Source organism: Triticum aestivum, chromosome 2B (assembly GCF_018294505.1).
Source record: "Triticum aestivum cultivar Chinese Spring chromosome 2B, IWGSC CS RefSeq v2.1, whole genome shotgun sequence".
Taxonomy (NCBI): domain Eukaryota; kingdom Viridiplantae; phylum Streptophyta; class Magnoliopsida; order Poales; family Poaceae; genus Triticum; species Triticum aestivum.
The window spans coordinates 493454355-493468901 of NC_057798.1; the positions used below are offsets into that span (position 1 = coordinate 493454355).

At 50.9% G+C, this 14547-nt stretch overlaps 1 protein-coding gene across 1 annotated transcript; it reads right to left on the minus strand.

Moving 5' to 3' along the window:
- Positions 1-1105: 1105 nt before the first annotated feature.
- LOC123041474 (putative F-box/FBD/LRR-repeat protein At4g03220) lies at positions 1106-4348 on the minus strand. The gene is made up of 3 exons (XM_044464077.1): positions 3238-4348; positions 2677-2859; positions 1106-1794 (listed from the first exon to the last, which is right to left on the minus strand). Exons 1-3 carry the CDS (start codon positions 4234-4236, stop codon positions 1180-1182), a joined length of 1797 nt encoding a protein of 598 aa, XP_044320012.1. The 5' UTR covers positions 4237-4348; the 3' UTR covers positions 1106-1179.
- Between the last annotated feature and the right edge of the window lie 10199 nt (positions 4349-14547).

Below are 14547 nucleotides of genomic sequence, written 5' to 3' on the forward strand. Positions count from 1 at the left end.
CGACCCGCTGTGGAACGGCTGCGGCAACTGTTGGTGGTGGTCGGCTCGCGGGTGTGATGCGAGGGCGTGCACGGGTCGTGCCCAGTTCTTCCTCCTGGATGCGCGCGAGCACCGAGGCACGCGTGATGCTTGACGGCGCCTGGAGGCGCACCGGGCCACGCAGTTCATCCTTCAGGCCGAGAAGGAATTGCGTGACGAAGAACTTGGTGTTGATTGACGGATCGAGTGCGAGCAAGTGGTACATCTGCTCGTCGAACGCGACGCGGTACTCAGCGACGGTGCCTGTTTACCGGAGTTGCAGGAGCTTGTGCATCACCATCTCGAACTCGTCGGCGCCAAACTCCTCCAGAATCGCCGAAGTAAACACGTCCCACGTGATGTTGCGATGCGATTGGCGGAACGCTTGGAGCCAGTGTGCTGCCTGGCCGTCGATGTAGAGCGCGGCGGTGGCAACCCACTGGTGTGTAGCCACCTTGTAGAGCTCGAAGTAGGCGAGGCAGCGGTCCAGCCATAAGTATGGCGCCGTGCCGTCGAACTTGGGAAAATCATGCTTCGGGGGCTTGTGGTACTCGTTGGAGTGGTAGCCCGGTGGGGACGCGGTCGGCGCGGCGACGAACCCTCCCTGTGGCGGCACGGGAAAGAGAGGTGGGCGATGATCGCCCAAGCGCGCGTGCAACGACGACGGCCGTGACGGATCCGAAACGGGGCGCGACGACGGAGCAGGGGGAGGCGGTGGGGGTTGCTGTGGTTGCGCGGGCTGGTGGAGGTGCGTGGTGACCGAGCCTGGCGGAAAGGCTGATCCTTCCACCGTCTTGCGCGTGAGATCGAGGTCTGCCTGCGTCAGATCGAGCTGCCGTGAGAGGCCGCGCATCTCTTGCGAGATCTGCGCGTTGAAGGCGGCCTGGAGCTCGATCTGCTTCTCGTGAGCCGCTTTCTGATCGTCGATCTTGGCGCACAGCGTCTCCAGCATCTCGTGAGCCGCTTTCTGATCGTCGATCTTGGCGCACAGCGTCTCCAGCATCTTGGTGATGTTGGTGTTCCCCTCGTCCATGGCGGCCAGCACTTGCCGCGTCGCCGCTAATGCCTTGGGAGGAGCCGTCGTCTTGCTCGAGAGGGCGTCGAACCCCGCGACGGATTTTGTGTGGCTCGTCGGAGCAAACCACACCGGCGCGGTGGATGTTACCGACTCCCAATCAAGCGAGGAAGAAAAATTTCGGGAGGGTTTGTGGCTCTGATTACCAGTTGTAACACCCCAGGAAGTGAGGGGGGGGGAGAGGATCCAGATCGAACGAGGGGGAAGGAAAAGCTTGGAGAGGAAGGAGGGGATGGATCGCAGAGGAAGAATTCAGAGTTCAGAGTATCAACACACACGTGATCCACCACGGCCACAGGCGGCCATTTTAACACCACCCACGCACACCACTTGTCTGGCCAGCTGGCTGGGCCCACCAACCACAGGTTAGGTGTTACAGAAAGTTGGAGCCTTGTCGAGTGTACGCCTTCTCGAGAATACTTGATATGCAAAAAGTCCATCAATATTTCTGGGCTGGAGAAGCCTAGTAACATGTGGCCTAACTCCTCAGCCTTCCTTTTAGGAATTGAGTAATGGAAAGCTATTGTCATCTTTTTTAGCACTGCTGCCCAATTGAATAACAATTTCACAAGAGCAACTTCATGTTCAGTTCCTCCAAACCCATTGATTTCTATTTCTGGGAGGCAATTTAATATGAGTTCCTCGCTTTTCCAGTTTAGTGGTTGATCACAAATGCAACCTGATGGGCATGTGGCTTGTGCCTGAAATGAGGGGCATGCTAGCTTAGTAAGATTAACTGACATGATTTGATAATAAACATAGAAAGAGATGAAACCAGAAAGTACCAGACTGAATTCTCTGAGATATGACATATCAACAAAAAGAACTTAAAACGATACCTGGAAATTAGTTTGAAGCTGATCTATTACAGAAAATAGGATTGTTCTATACAAAGAGAGAGTGGTTTGTATGGACATTACATTATCAAAATTTACACAAATCCTCAGGTATTGTGCTAGTGATAACCCGAATTTCAGATGATCTTAAATTGACCTTAAGGCTTCCTTTCTATGGAACCTTCTTTAAAAAGCACATGCCCCAAGCAATCATTATCTCCTAAATCATAACCACGCTAGGAAGGTTGATCCTGTCATGAAATTACTCGGTCAACTTCCCATCAAATGTACTATATTTCAACAGGGACATACTTTGGAGCAGGGTATCAGTATCAAACCAACACTTCAGAACAGGGCAACTAGCAGCTCCAACACATAGTTGTACCAAGAAATGCTATGTGGTTTCTCTGGCAATTCAAGTACTACTTCCTCTGTCTGGGTTTATAAGTCCCCCCTTGAATTTTGATCCTAACTTTGACCTGAAGTTTTACTAATAAGTTATAAGTTATATGCAACAAAAAGTATATCATTACAAAACTTCTTTCGAGTATGAAACCAATGATATATATTTTTTGTGGTATATAGCAACAAAAAGTATATCATTACAGAACTTCTTTCGAGTATGAATGCAATGATATATAGTGGTACATTTAAGTCGTATTTCTGGTCAAATTTAGGCTCAAAATTCGAGGGAAACTATAAACCCCGGAAGGATGAAGTATATAAATAGATTGCGAATAATGTTACCTCCAGATTGCTAGGTTTTCCGAGAAAGACAAGAGCCAACTTTCTTACACCAGTACACATCCTGAGAATATGGAATAAGCTTGCTCCAAATGAATGTCCTTTTGTCATTACATTCAGGGTCAAGAGTGTAATGTTAGGGAGCCTTGTCATGTTCTCCATCAGGTATTGATGGTGACCTTTGTCCTGTAGGTTTGTAGGAAGTCACAATAGAAAATAACTGTTAGAAAAGGACACGCATATCATTTTCTACGAAGTGATTAACACACAGGTAATGGTCTCCTCTCCGCTCTTGGGAGTTCATGTCCCATTGAATAATGTACAAGTGCAGTAGTGCTAGTATAATTATAATGCTAAATACTTAAAAGGCAGAAAAACTGCCATCATCCAAGAGATGCTCCCAGCCTCAGATATGTTGCATCGAATTGAGGAAAGCAAAACAAGTGAAAATTCGGCATTGCTATTCTCAGATATCCCAAATGAGATACCCCTCCTTTCAAACGCCATGCCTGTGTCGCTATATATTGACTTGCTAGCACATAACCCACACAAAAATGAACTCACCAGCAGATAGATCAGCGAGAGCTTTAAATGGTGCATGACCTCAAATTGCTGCAAGAGCCTCAAGCAATTGCGATTTGGTGTGTAGTCATCCAAATAATGTCCAAACACAAAAAAATGACCAGTCTCCAGACGTTGGAGATGTGCCATCTCGCCAAGCTGGACAGAGCTTGGTTCATAAGCATCCGTCCAGTGGAGTGACGCCAGTTGAGGGGCTGAGATGTTTGCAACCGGTCGACTCACCGCAGTGATAGAATTCTCAAAGCAAGAGCTCACATATAACTCTTGAAGTACCTTCGCTTCTACAGTGAGCTGCTGCAAGCCATACAAGTTATTCAGCTCCATTTGCAGGAGAGACTCGGAGTGGATGGTGAAGTTACCAAGACCCCAGGCATTGCGGATCTTGAGTTCTCGTAAGGATGGGCACCGCGGTGAGGAGAGAGCGTCACCAAGCTCGCACGGGCCATGCAGATGGACACCAAACAGCCAGAGAGAGACGAGGCGGGCGAATACGCTGGAATGCGGCACGGCAAGGCCAAGAAATCCTAGGTCGAACACGATAGAGGTGGTGTTCTCGAAGCGTGGCAGCTCAAAGACGCCTCTTTCCCTGGCCTGGTTCTGCGGTACAGCGTTGTAAAGCAGTATACCGCCGGAGAGGCGGCGCGCGGCTATGGGGAGCCAGGTCGCCACGGATTCGGCAGAGATGTCGTCAACGAAGGCGCTTAGGCCCTGGAGCACCGGCGCTTGATGGGCGGCGAGGGCAGGGAGTATGCGGTGGTGGTCGGCATCGCCGGTGAAGTTGAGATTCGGGAGGAGGGCCCAGAGGCGGCGCCAGCGGCGGGACAGGACGCTGGTCCGAGCGGCGTAGGCGGTGCGGCGGAGCTTGAGGAGGATGCCGATAAGAACGTCGTCCGGTAGTGCGCTGAGGCGGTCCTCGCTTGCGCCGTCGGCGGCCGGGAGCTTCGCTCGCTTGGAGCCGATCTCCCTACCGCAGTGCCCCATGGAGGAGGGTTCGAGCAAGCGATTTGGAGTACTGAAAGGGGGCGGGGGGCGGAGCTGCGGACGCCAGTGGCGGGGGCTGGGAAAGTGTGGGAACGGATCGGATCGAATGCGCCGTCACCATGAAGGGGAAGGGTTTGGGGTAGGGACAGCTCCACTGGGTGAATTAGAGAGTGAAAACAAGTCTCTTTCTCAGTCTTTTTTTTCTCGAGTTAATTACACCTGGGGTACATAAACTTGCGCGGCGGGTGTTGGAAAACGGCCAACACTGACTCGGCCCGCACCGTGCCGCCCGCTCACCACACGGTGACCGTGGCCTCTCCCCGCTCCCTGCGTAGCTAGCGCACGTTCCTCCTGGAGACTAGCTCCCTTCTGTTGTAACCAACACAGCACCTGCGCGTGCTCTCTCGAGTATATAAGGTCATGCCTTCCTCTGTAATACACACATTGAGATATTCGTCATTCTTCTTGGCACCGGAGCCATCCTTCCTCCCTGTACCCCATGGCCGGATCCCACGCCTCTGACGAGGGCTCCGATGCCGGCGAGCAGCCCAACACCGGCGTTAACTCCGACAGCCCACCCCTTCCCAGCTCCACTGCTCCGCTGCCCACCACTCCCACACCACCTACCGATCAGAGCGCTCCTCCGGCCACTGCTCCGCTGCACCTCACCGTCGCGCCGCTCGGCGCGGTGACCTCCGACGCTGCGTCATCCTCGACGGCGCCGCCACCTTCCATCCGCGCCGTCAACGTCGGCGCCCACAGCGACTTCAAGCTGGACGCCGTCTGTGGCAACTACTCCAAGTGGAGGCGGATCATGTCCTTCATCCTCCGCAAATCCGGCGTGGAAAGCCACGTCCTCGTCAACCTCGACCCGCGCACTCAAACTGCGCAGTGGCGCCACGACGATCTCCAGATCCTCCTCATGATCTACGGTACGATCACGGACGAACTTTACGATGTCATTGCTGCCCAAGATTCCACTGCCTATCATGCATGGTTCCTCCTCGACGCCTTCTTCCGCGATAATCTCGCGGGCCGGGCCATCCATGTCGGCGCCGAGTTCCGCGCCACCGTTCAAGGTGACATGAAGATCGCTGAGTACTGCAGGCGCCTCAAGGCGCTCGCGGACTCCCTCGACGATCTTGACGAGCACATCACCGACAACACCCTCACCCTCCAGCTCATCCGCGGCCTTGCTCCGCGCTTCGGTGTCATGGCATCCCTGCTACCAATGCAGGTGCCCTTCCCCACCTTCGTCCAGGCCCGCTCCCGGCTGATGCTGGAGGAAATCAGCCTCGACGCGCGCGCGCACGGCGGGGGCCACCGCCCTCATCGCCACCCATAGAGGCGGCTCCGGCGGTGGTGGTGGCGGCTCCGGCAGCTCCAGCGGTGGTGGCGGCGGTTCCGCTTCCACAGGCGGCACCATCCAGCGGCAACCCGATCGCTCTTCGGACCGCGGCGGGCGCGGGCATGGCCGCGGCGGGCGTGGTCGCGGCTCCGGTGGTCGCGGGGGGCCTCCAGGGCATCCGCCTTCGTCCCAGCAGCCCTGGATGGGCTACTTCGCCCCGTGGGGCGCACCTTTCCCACCGGCCGGCCGTGCACCGTGGGTTCCACCGAACGCCGTCGGCGTCCTCGGTCCACGCCCCGGGGTTCCACACCACGCCTACCCCATGATCTACAACGTCAACACCCCCACCAGCCATAGAAAATCCCATGCGAATCCTACCTACCTCGTACTATCCAGGCGTATCCGCATCGGGATCGCCGCCTGCCCACGCGCCTCCTGCGGTCGCTCCCCAACCAACCTAACAGCCCAGACCCACCTCGGATCCCACACCCGCGAATCCCGCGCCCACCACTCGTCCCTCCGCTCGGTCCCACCCTGGCCCCGCCTCCCCCGCCAATCCTAGCTCGACCGAATCCACCTGGTCAGCCACTCCGCGCAGCGATCCGACCCCCTCCCCTCCCACCTCGCCACCTGGTCGTCCCCTCCCTCCGCGCGCTGTGCCCATCACCCCCCGCCGCAATGATCACGCCATGCAAACCCGAGGCAAAGTCGGTTTTCTTCAACCAAAAAAACTCTACTCCCCCACTGCCCTCGCCGCCGTTCCCGCCACACCTGCCCTCTCACCCATCCCCGCCACCTACAAACAAGCCCTCCAAAACCCAAACTGGCGCCGCGCCATGCAAGATGAGTTTGATGCTTTGTTGCAAAACAACACGTGGTCTCTTGTTTCCCGTCCTGCAGGTGTCAACACGGTGACGGGGGAGTGGATTTTCCGGCACAAACTCCACCCCGACGGCAGCCTAGCACGCTACAAGGCCAGATGGGTTCTCCACGGCTTCACCCAGCAGCACGGCGTGGATTTTGGCGAGACGTTCAGCCCGGTGGTGAAGCCGGCGACGATCCGCGTGGTGCTCAGCCTCGCCGTCTCGTCGGGGTGGCCGGTACATCAACTGGACGTGAAGAACACATTTCTTCACGGCCACCTCGACACGGTCGTCTACAGTCAACAACCCTCCGGCTTCGTCGACTCGCGCCACCCCACGCACGTCTGCCAGCTCCACCGCTCCCTCTACGGTCTGCGTCAGGCGCCCCGGGTGTGGTTCCAGCGGTTCACAGCTTACCTGCTCTCGCTCGGCTTCGTCGCCTCTAAATGCGACACCTCGCTATTCATCATGTGCCGCGGCACATCCACTGCTTACCTGTTGCTGTATGTTGATGACATCCTCCTCATCGCCAGCACCGCCGCTTTGCTACGCTCCATCATCGCTGCGCTCCACCGCGAGTTTGCCATGTCCGACCTCGGCGAGCTCCACCACTTCCTCGGCGTCAATGTGCACCACACCACGGACGGGCTGTTTCTTTCCCAGAACTAGTACGCGCTCGAGATCCTTGAGCGCGCCACCATGAGCAACTGTCGCCCGATCGCCACGCCCGCTGACACCAAGCGCAAGCTCTCCACGCAGGACGGACCGCCCGTCTCCGATCCTTCCCTCTACCGTAGCCTCGTCGGTGCTTTGCAATACCTCACACTCACGCGTCCCGACATCGCCTACGCCGTCCAGCAGCTCTGCCTCTTCATGCATGACCCGCACGAGAGCCACTTCACATACCTCAAGCGCGTCCTGCGCTATGTGCGCGGCACTGCTCATCTTGGACTCCAGCTCCGGCGATCACACGACACCAACCTGGTCGCCTACTCTGACGCGGACTGGGCAGGCTGCCCTGACACGCGCCGGTCCACGTCGGGCTTCTGCGTCTTCCTCGGTGATAACCTCGTCTCGTGGTTGTCCAAGCGCCAGCACACCGTCTCGCGCTCTAGCGCGGGGGCGGAGTACCGCGCTGTCGCCCACGCCGTCGCCGACACTTGCTGGCTCCATCAGCTCCTTCACGAGCTTCATCACCCACCAGACAGCGTGACGATCGTCTACTGCGACAACATCAGCGCCATGTACCTCTCCTCCAACCCGGTCCAGCACCAGCGCACGAAGCATGTGGAGATTGATCTCCATTTTGTTCGCGAGTGCGTCTCCTTCGGCGACGTACGTGTCCTACACGTGCCTTCAACGTCCCAGTTCGCCGACGTCTTCACCAAGGGCCTCCCGACGGCCGTCTTCTGCGAGTTCAGGTCCAGCCTCAACATCGTCGAGGACCCTGTTGCGACTGCGGGGGGCTGTTGGAAAATGGCCAACACTGACATGGCTCACACCGTGCCGCCCACTCACAACGTGGTGATCGTGGCCTCTCCCCACTCCCCGCGTAGCTAGCGCATGTTCCTCCTGGAGACTAGCTCCCTTTTGTTGTAAGCAACACAGCACCTGCGCGTGCTCTCTCGAGTATATAAGGCCATGCCTTCCTCTGTAATACACACATTGAGATATTCGTCATTTTTCTGCGGTAACGGATTCATACACAAACAAAAACCCCCATAAAAGTCATACACCAACTCTGATGCGGTAACGTTTAGCTACAAAACAGTCCGAAACATGCCAACTGGGCTGCCACGTGGGAAGAGAGGGCTGGCGGCTGGTGTTGGGCACTTTTCTACATTCCCTCTTGTGTTTTACAATATTTGTAGCTCGGCTCCTGCGTCCAGATAAGTACAAGCCCGGTTCGACCCGGTGCTCACAAACTCCCCCTTAACCCCTGGCCTTCTCTGCCTCTGCCTCGACGCCGTCGCCTTCTCTGCCTCGACGCCGTCGCCTTGTCTGCCGCCGGTTTGGACGCCGCCGCCGAACGACGCGGCATGGAGCCGCTCCTACGGGAGCCCAGGGAGTTCCCTCCTGAGTACGGTACGCGCTCGGTCGACCTCTTCTCCCGCTGGGTTGCCCCCTTGTCCTAGGGTTTTGATCGGGCTAGGTTCTTCATGATTTCGGTGGAAAGATTGATGCTTTGTTGCCACAATTGATGCGATGAAGGGAATGCAGGCGTTTGATAGGACGATTACTGTTGTTTCGTTGCTTTCCATGTTAGCTTGCCGGTGGCGGTGATTTGGGGCTTAATTTAGGGTTAATTTAGGGGTTGTTCTTGGATTTGAAGGAAGATATGATTGTTGTGATGTATGCACTCCTCTGTGATTATTGTGATGGATGCCCTGTTATGGGTGTGAATTGCCCTGTTACTTGTTGTTGAAATTCAGATATTGCTCTGTCTTTGCTGTCCAAATTCAGTTAGTGAATGTTGTCGAATTCAGTTAGTGCTGCCCTGTGATTAATATTGCAGTGCATTCAATTAAGTGATGATAAATGTTGTTAGTTATTTATTGGTGTACTATATAGTCAAAAGAACTTCATTTACTATTGTGATTTGCATCATAGTCTGAACAAAAAAACTGTCTTTTCTTTTGCAGTTTCTGTTGTTCTCTGTAGCGTTTGAGCACAATGGCATATTTATTGGGCAAGGAGTGAACAGATCATATATTGGCAGCACTTATTGTGAATTTGACTATTGTCATGCTGACACTTGGTCGTTAGATATGCTGAAGTATTGCCTGGACAAGTTGAATTACTCCCATGTTTATCCAGATCTGCAAGTATACTCGTGCTTGCCTGTCAAAGACATAGTAGATGGCCTTGTTTGTGTGGATACTGAAGAGGTCATTTCTGCTATGGTGAATGCAAGCAAAGAATGCAAGACACTGCTGTTAATAGTGGATGAGGAGAACAAGATTAGAACTTCGTATGATGATGTGATCCTAGATGGGCCCCCTCTGCCAAGTGTAATTACTCCAAGGAAATTGCCAAGGTCTGCTGAAGGAGGGCATGGAGAAGAAGATCATGGAGAAGCAAGAGAGGAAGAAGAGGAGGGAGATGGAGAAGATCATGGACATGAAGCAGAGCAGGGAGAGGGAGAAGATCATGGACATGAAGCAGAGCAGGGAGAGGGAGAAGATAATGGATATGAAGCAGAGGAGGAAGAGGGAGAAGAAGAGCAAACAGAGCAGGGAGAGGGAGAGTTTCAAGGAGAAGAAACTGACAATGATTTTGATGAGAGTGAATATGATGTTGAAGATCTTGATGATGATTTGTTTGTGGAGAATGTGGATATAGATGTCAATGATAACAATGAGAAGGAAGGGTACATTGAAGAAGAAGACCCTTTAGATGATGATGATCTAAACCTTAGCAAGGATGAACTGTCAAAGTTGCAGTACACTTTCAAAGCCTACAATCCAGCAGTGGATCTGAATAATCCAGTATTCAGTGTTGGTTTGGTTTTTGGTGACATGAAAGAGCTGAGGATGGCTTTGGATGCATATACTGTTAGGAACAGAGTGAAGATCTATAAGAAAAGAAATGAATCTGAAAGGCTTAATGCAGTATGCTCACAAGGTTGTCCTTGGCAACTAAAAGCTTCAAAAGACAATAGGACTGCTAGCATTGTCATAAGGCAGTACAATGGCACTCACAAATGTCAGAAATCATTTGATTCCAAGTGTTTGACAGTTAAAATTCTCACACAGAAATTCATTAAGGAATTCAGAGACAACCAGACCATGGATTTGGGTACATTTGGTAAGAAGGTCCAGAGAGAGTTCAAACTGCTACCAAACAAGATGAAATTGGGAAGGGCCAGGAAGGCAGCTCTAGACCTAATTCATGGGGATGAAGCAGAGCAGTACAACTTATTGTGGGACTATGGGCAAGAACTCGGAAGAGCTAATCCTAGCAGCAAATTCATAGTTTCCACTACCAAGGTGAAGGAGAAGAATGATGCACTGCCAAAGGATCACCTGTCCTCACTCTATTGGTCATATGATGCTTGCAAGAGAGGTTTCCTAAAGGGATGCAGGCCCATTATATTTGTGGATGGCTGGCACTTGAAAAGTAGGTACAAAGGTATACTATTGACAACTCTGGGAATTGACCCAAATGATTGCATCTATCCAATAGCTATGGGAATGGTTGAGGTTGAATCAACTTACACATGGGAATGGTTCCTGTCAACACTGAAAAATGATCTGAATATTATCAACACAAGCCCATACACCATAATGAGTGACAAGCAGAAGGTATGCTTTCAACTTGTTAACTTGTTTAATGTTGTTTCTCATCCATTGCATTAATATGCATGCTTTGAACTTGTTTAATGCTGTTTCAACTTGATAAATGCTTCATATGAACTTATGTGAAAATCCATTGCTTATGCAGGGTTTGATAAATGTCGTTGAAATAGTTTTCCCAGATGCAGAGCACAGGTTCTGTGTTAGGCACCTATACCAAAACTTCCACAAGAAATTCAAAGGTGAGACATTGAAGAATCTGCTGTGGGCCATGGCCATATCTACAAACTTACCAAGATGGAATGAGAACAGAGAAAAAAAATGAGAGAGGCTTCCATTGATGCTTACAATTGGTTAGAGGGAAAGCCACCTAATCAATGGGTGAAAAACTTCTTCAGTGATTTTCCAAAGTGTGATATTCTTTTGAACAATATGTCTGAGGTGTATAATAGGTAATGTTCTAACTGTTCTAACTGCATCTTTAAGTTGTAGTTTCCAACTGCATCTTCTAGTTGTTGTCTCCAACTGCATCTTCTAGTGCTCTAATAGCATGTTGCACTTTTCATGACAGTTACATACTTGAAGCTAGAGAGCTTTGTGTTGTGTCAATGTTGGAGTGCATCCTTGCAAAGATTTCACAAAGGCATGCAAGCAAACACAGAGAAGCAGTTGAGAAATGGACAGGAAGAATTTGCCCAAAAATTAGGAAGAAGCTTGAGAAGAATGCAGAATTTTCTGCCAATTGTTTTGCAACAAATGCTGGCAATGGTATACTCAATGTGCAGTCTGGGCCCAACTCATATATTGTTGACATCATATCAAGGACTTGTAGTTGCAGAAGGTGGGATTTGAGTGGAGTGACTTGCAGTCATGCAATTGCAGTGTGCAGGGCTGAAAGAATTGACCCTGAAGAACTAGTCCACAAATGTTATACAATAGAGGCATATTTGCAAGCATATGGTCACTTTATCATGCCCTTAAGAGACAGGGGCCATTGGGAGAAGATGAATGGAATGTACATTCACCCACCAGTTTTCACAAAACAGATGGGCATGCCACCTAAGAATAGAAGAAAAACTCCTGAAGAGAAAAGGAAGAAGGATGGAACAGTGTATCTGAATAAAAAAGGGGTAGCTATGCATTGCTCAGTTTGTGGCAAAGATGACCACAACAACAGGGGGCATGAGAAGTACATGTAGAGGGAACAAGTGGAACAACAAGATGAGGAAGAAGAGGATGAATTCTCATGTGAAGCTATTCTGTTGGGTGTTGATGTTTTTTGAATGTTGTTGTACTTTATTTTGCAGGACATTGTTGGTGTACTGAATTGTTGCTTTTTTGAATGTTGTTGCAGGACATTGTGCATTGCAGACTGAACCCTAGGTTGGACCCAATTAATGACAGGACAAGCATGGTTTACAGGATGGGTCAAGAGGTAAGTTCAAGTATATTGAGAGGATTGCCACAACTGTTTGCCACAACTGTTTGTAGATGCTCATTGCCACAAACTGTTTTGTAGGAGAGAGCATATGTTACAAATGTCAGACCACCTGGACCACTGCCACAGGAGTCAAGCTCTGTAGCTGCAACTAGGGATTTAATCCCTCAAAGGACTAGGCAAACAACTGCTACAGCTGCTGGTAGAAGGGCAAACAGAGCTAAAAGAAAGGAAACAACAACATCTCAAACAAATGCAGGTACAGTAACTTAATCTTGCAAAAAACTGAATGTGTAATGAATCTTGCATTGTCTGAAACTTACAACAACTGAATTTTGTAGATGAGGCAGGTACCAGTGCTAGTGCAAGCAGAGTAGTGAAGAAATCAAGAGGAGGAAGAGCTGTGAGGGGTGGAAGAGGAAGAAGAGCTGGGAGGAGTGGAAGAGGAGCTGGACAAGAAGCACCTGCAACAGGAGCTGGGCCAAAAGCACCTACAACAGGAGTTGGGCCAGAAGCACCTACAACAGGAGCTGCACCAGGAGGAAGAAGAGTTGAAGATTATGCTTTGTGGCAACTCATGTTTGGACATGATGGAGCAAGGAATGCAATCCCAGACCTCAATGAAGAGATTCCAGTGACCCAGAATGCTCTAATGACTCCAGAGCACTAGATTTGTTTCTGTATGCTACATTAGTTCAGCACTGAACTGCAAAAATGTCCTAGTTCATGTATGAACTACAAGACTGCAAGAGCAAATTTTGTAATGCATGATGGATCTTTTAATTTGGCAAAGTAGACTATGTTTGCATGATGGATCTTTTAACACTGAACAACAACCTATGTTTGCATGATCTATGTTTGATCCCAGTTTTAATTTGGCCATGATCTATGTTTGCATTTCAAGTTATGTCACTTTGAATTTATGTTGGATAACTTTGAATTTATGCTGCCAACTTATGTCACTTAATATTGCAGCATAAATGAAGTTGACAACATTTCTGTCAAAAAACAAAAATAATTGAAGTTGACAGCTTAAATGATTTGGAAAATATGTTTGTTGACAGCATTTATGTCAAAAAAAGGATTAGCTTTTCGAAATCTTTGAATTAATGCTGTCAACTTATGTCACTAAAAAATTTGCAGAAAATATGTTAAAAAAATTGGGTGATACTAGGACTTGAACCCAGTATCTGTTACTTGTGACAAGCGGGGTCAAACCAGTAGGCTATGAGAGGCTATCGAACCATGCTATTTGTGTATACTGCTAAACATGTTTGTGCCAACTGCATCGTCTGCCACCTCTCGCCAAATAGGACGCCCCTTCCCGCCAATGCCCCTTCCCGCCAATGCCCCCCTTCCCGCTAATGCCCCTTCCCGCCATGGCCACTTCCCGCGTTCGCCTCTTCCCGCCATGGCCACGCTCGGCCGCTATAAAAGCCATGGTCACCGCGGCCAAACCCAAGCCGTACTCACCGCGACAATCATGGTGCGCAAGCTCATCACCACCTGGGCTACCATCACCGGAACCTGGGATCACATTACCCGTCCTCGTTCCCCTACAACCCAACCCGAGCCCCAGCCCCAGCCCCAGCCTCAGCCATGGGATCCATGGCCACAACCTCCGCTCCAGTCCCACCCATGGGATCCATGGCCACAAGCTCCGCTCCCAGTCGTGGTGCCTGCAGTTGATCAACGAACTGCCATACTGAACTCGTATGGCACTGCGGCGAGGGAGGACTCCAGCCGTAGATTCATCGACGAGCTTTCTGTCCTAGGACTGCCCGCTCCCGCCGATGCAGACCCCGCTAGAGTGAGCCAGGCCATGGAATACCACCGCGCCGCGCGTGACGCCATGGTCAGAAGGCAAGCTGCAGCACCTAGGAAGGCACCAGTGTAGTACAACCATGCTATGGAGCCAAGCTGCAGCCGTTCGGCACCGGAGTACATCGACTTGTCGTCCGACGAGGACTAGAGTTTCAGAAAGTGCAGAACTAGAACCTGAATTTCTACCAAGTGGTCAGAAGTGTTAGTGGTCAGTGTTAGTGCTTAAGTTTCAGAAGTGTTAGTAGTCAGTGTTAATCAAGTTAGTGGTCACTGTTAGTGGTGAGTGTTAATCAAGTTAGTGGTCACTGTTAGTGGTCAGTGTTGTACTTTGCATTTCAAGTGAATTTCAGTTTCAACTGTCTCCCAAGTACTTTTCATTTTAGAGCTTCTTTATACTAAAACTTGTCACATTTGAACAATAAGAAAGGCACAAAACATGCAAACATTACACTTTCCAACCTTGCCAACTTTTCAGCATTACACATTCTAGTTTTCTTCATCTTACAACCACGACATAAACCACAACACTGGCAAGAATCCCAA

What these genes read in the sequence shown, in the direction of transcription:
- LOC123041474 (XM_044464077.1), bottom strand. Translation starts at nt 4,236, where the DNA reads ATGGGGCACTGCGGTAGGGAGATCGGCTCCAAGCGAGCGAAGCTCCCG. An exon ending in TCTCGCTGATCTATCTGCTG is followed by an intron (nt 2,860 to 3,237) that starts GTGAGTTCATTT and finishes ACAAACCTACAG; the next exon opens with GACAAAGGTCACCATCAATA. An exon ending in GAAAACCTAGCAATCTGGAG is followed by an intron (nt 1,795 to 2,676) that starts GTAACATTATTC and finishes CCCTCATTTCAG; the next exon opens with GCACAAGCCACATGCCCATC.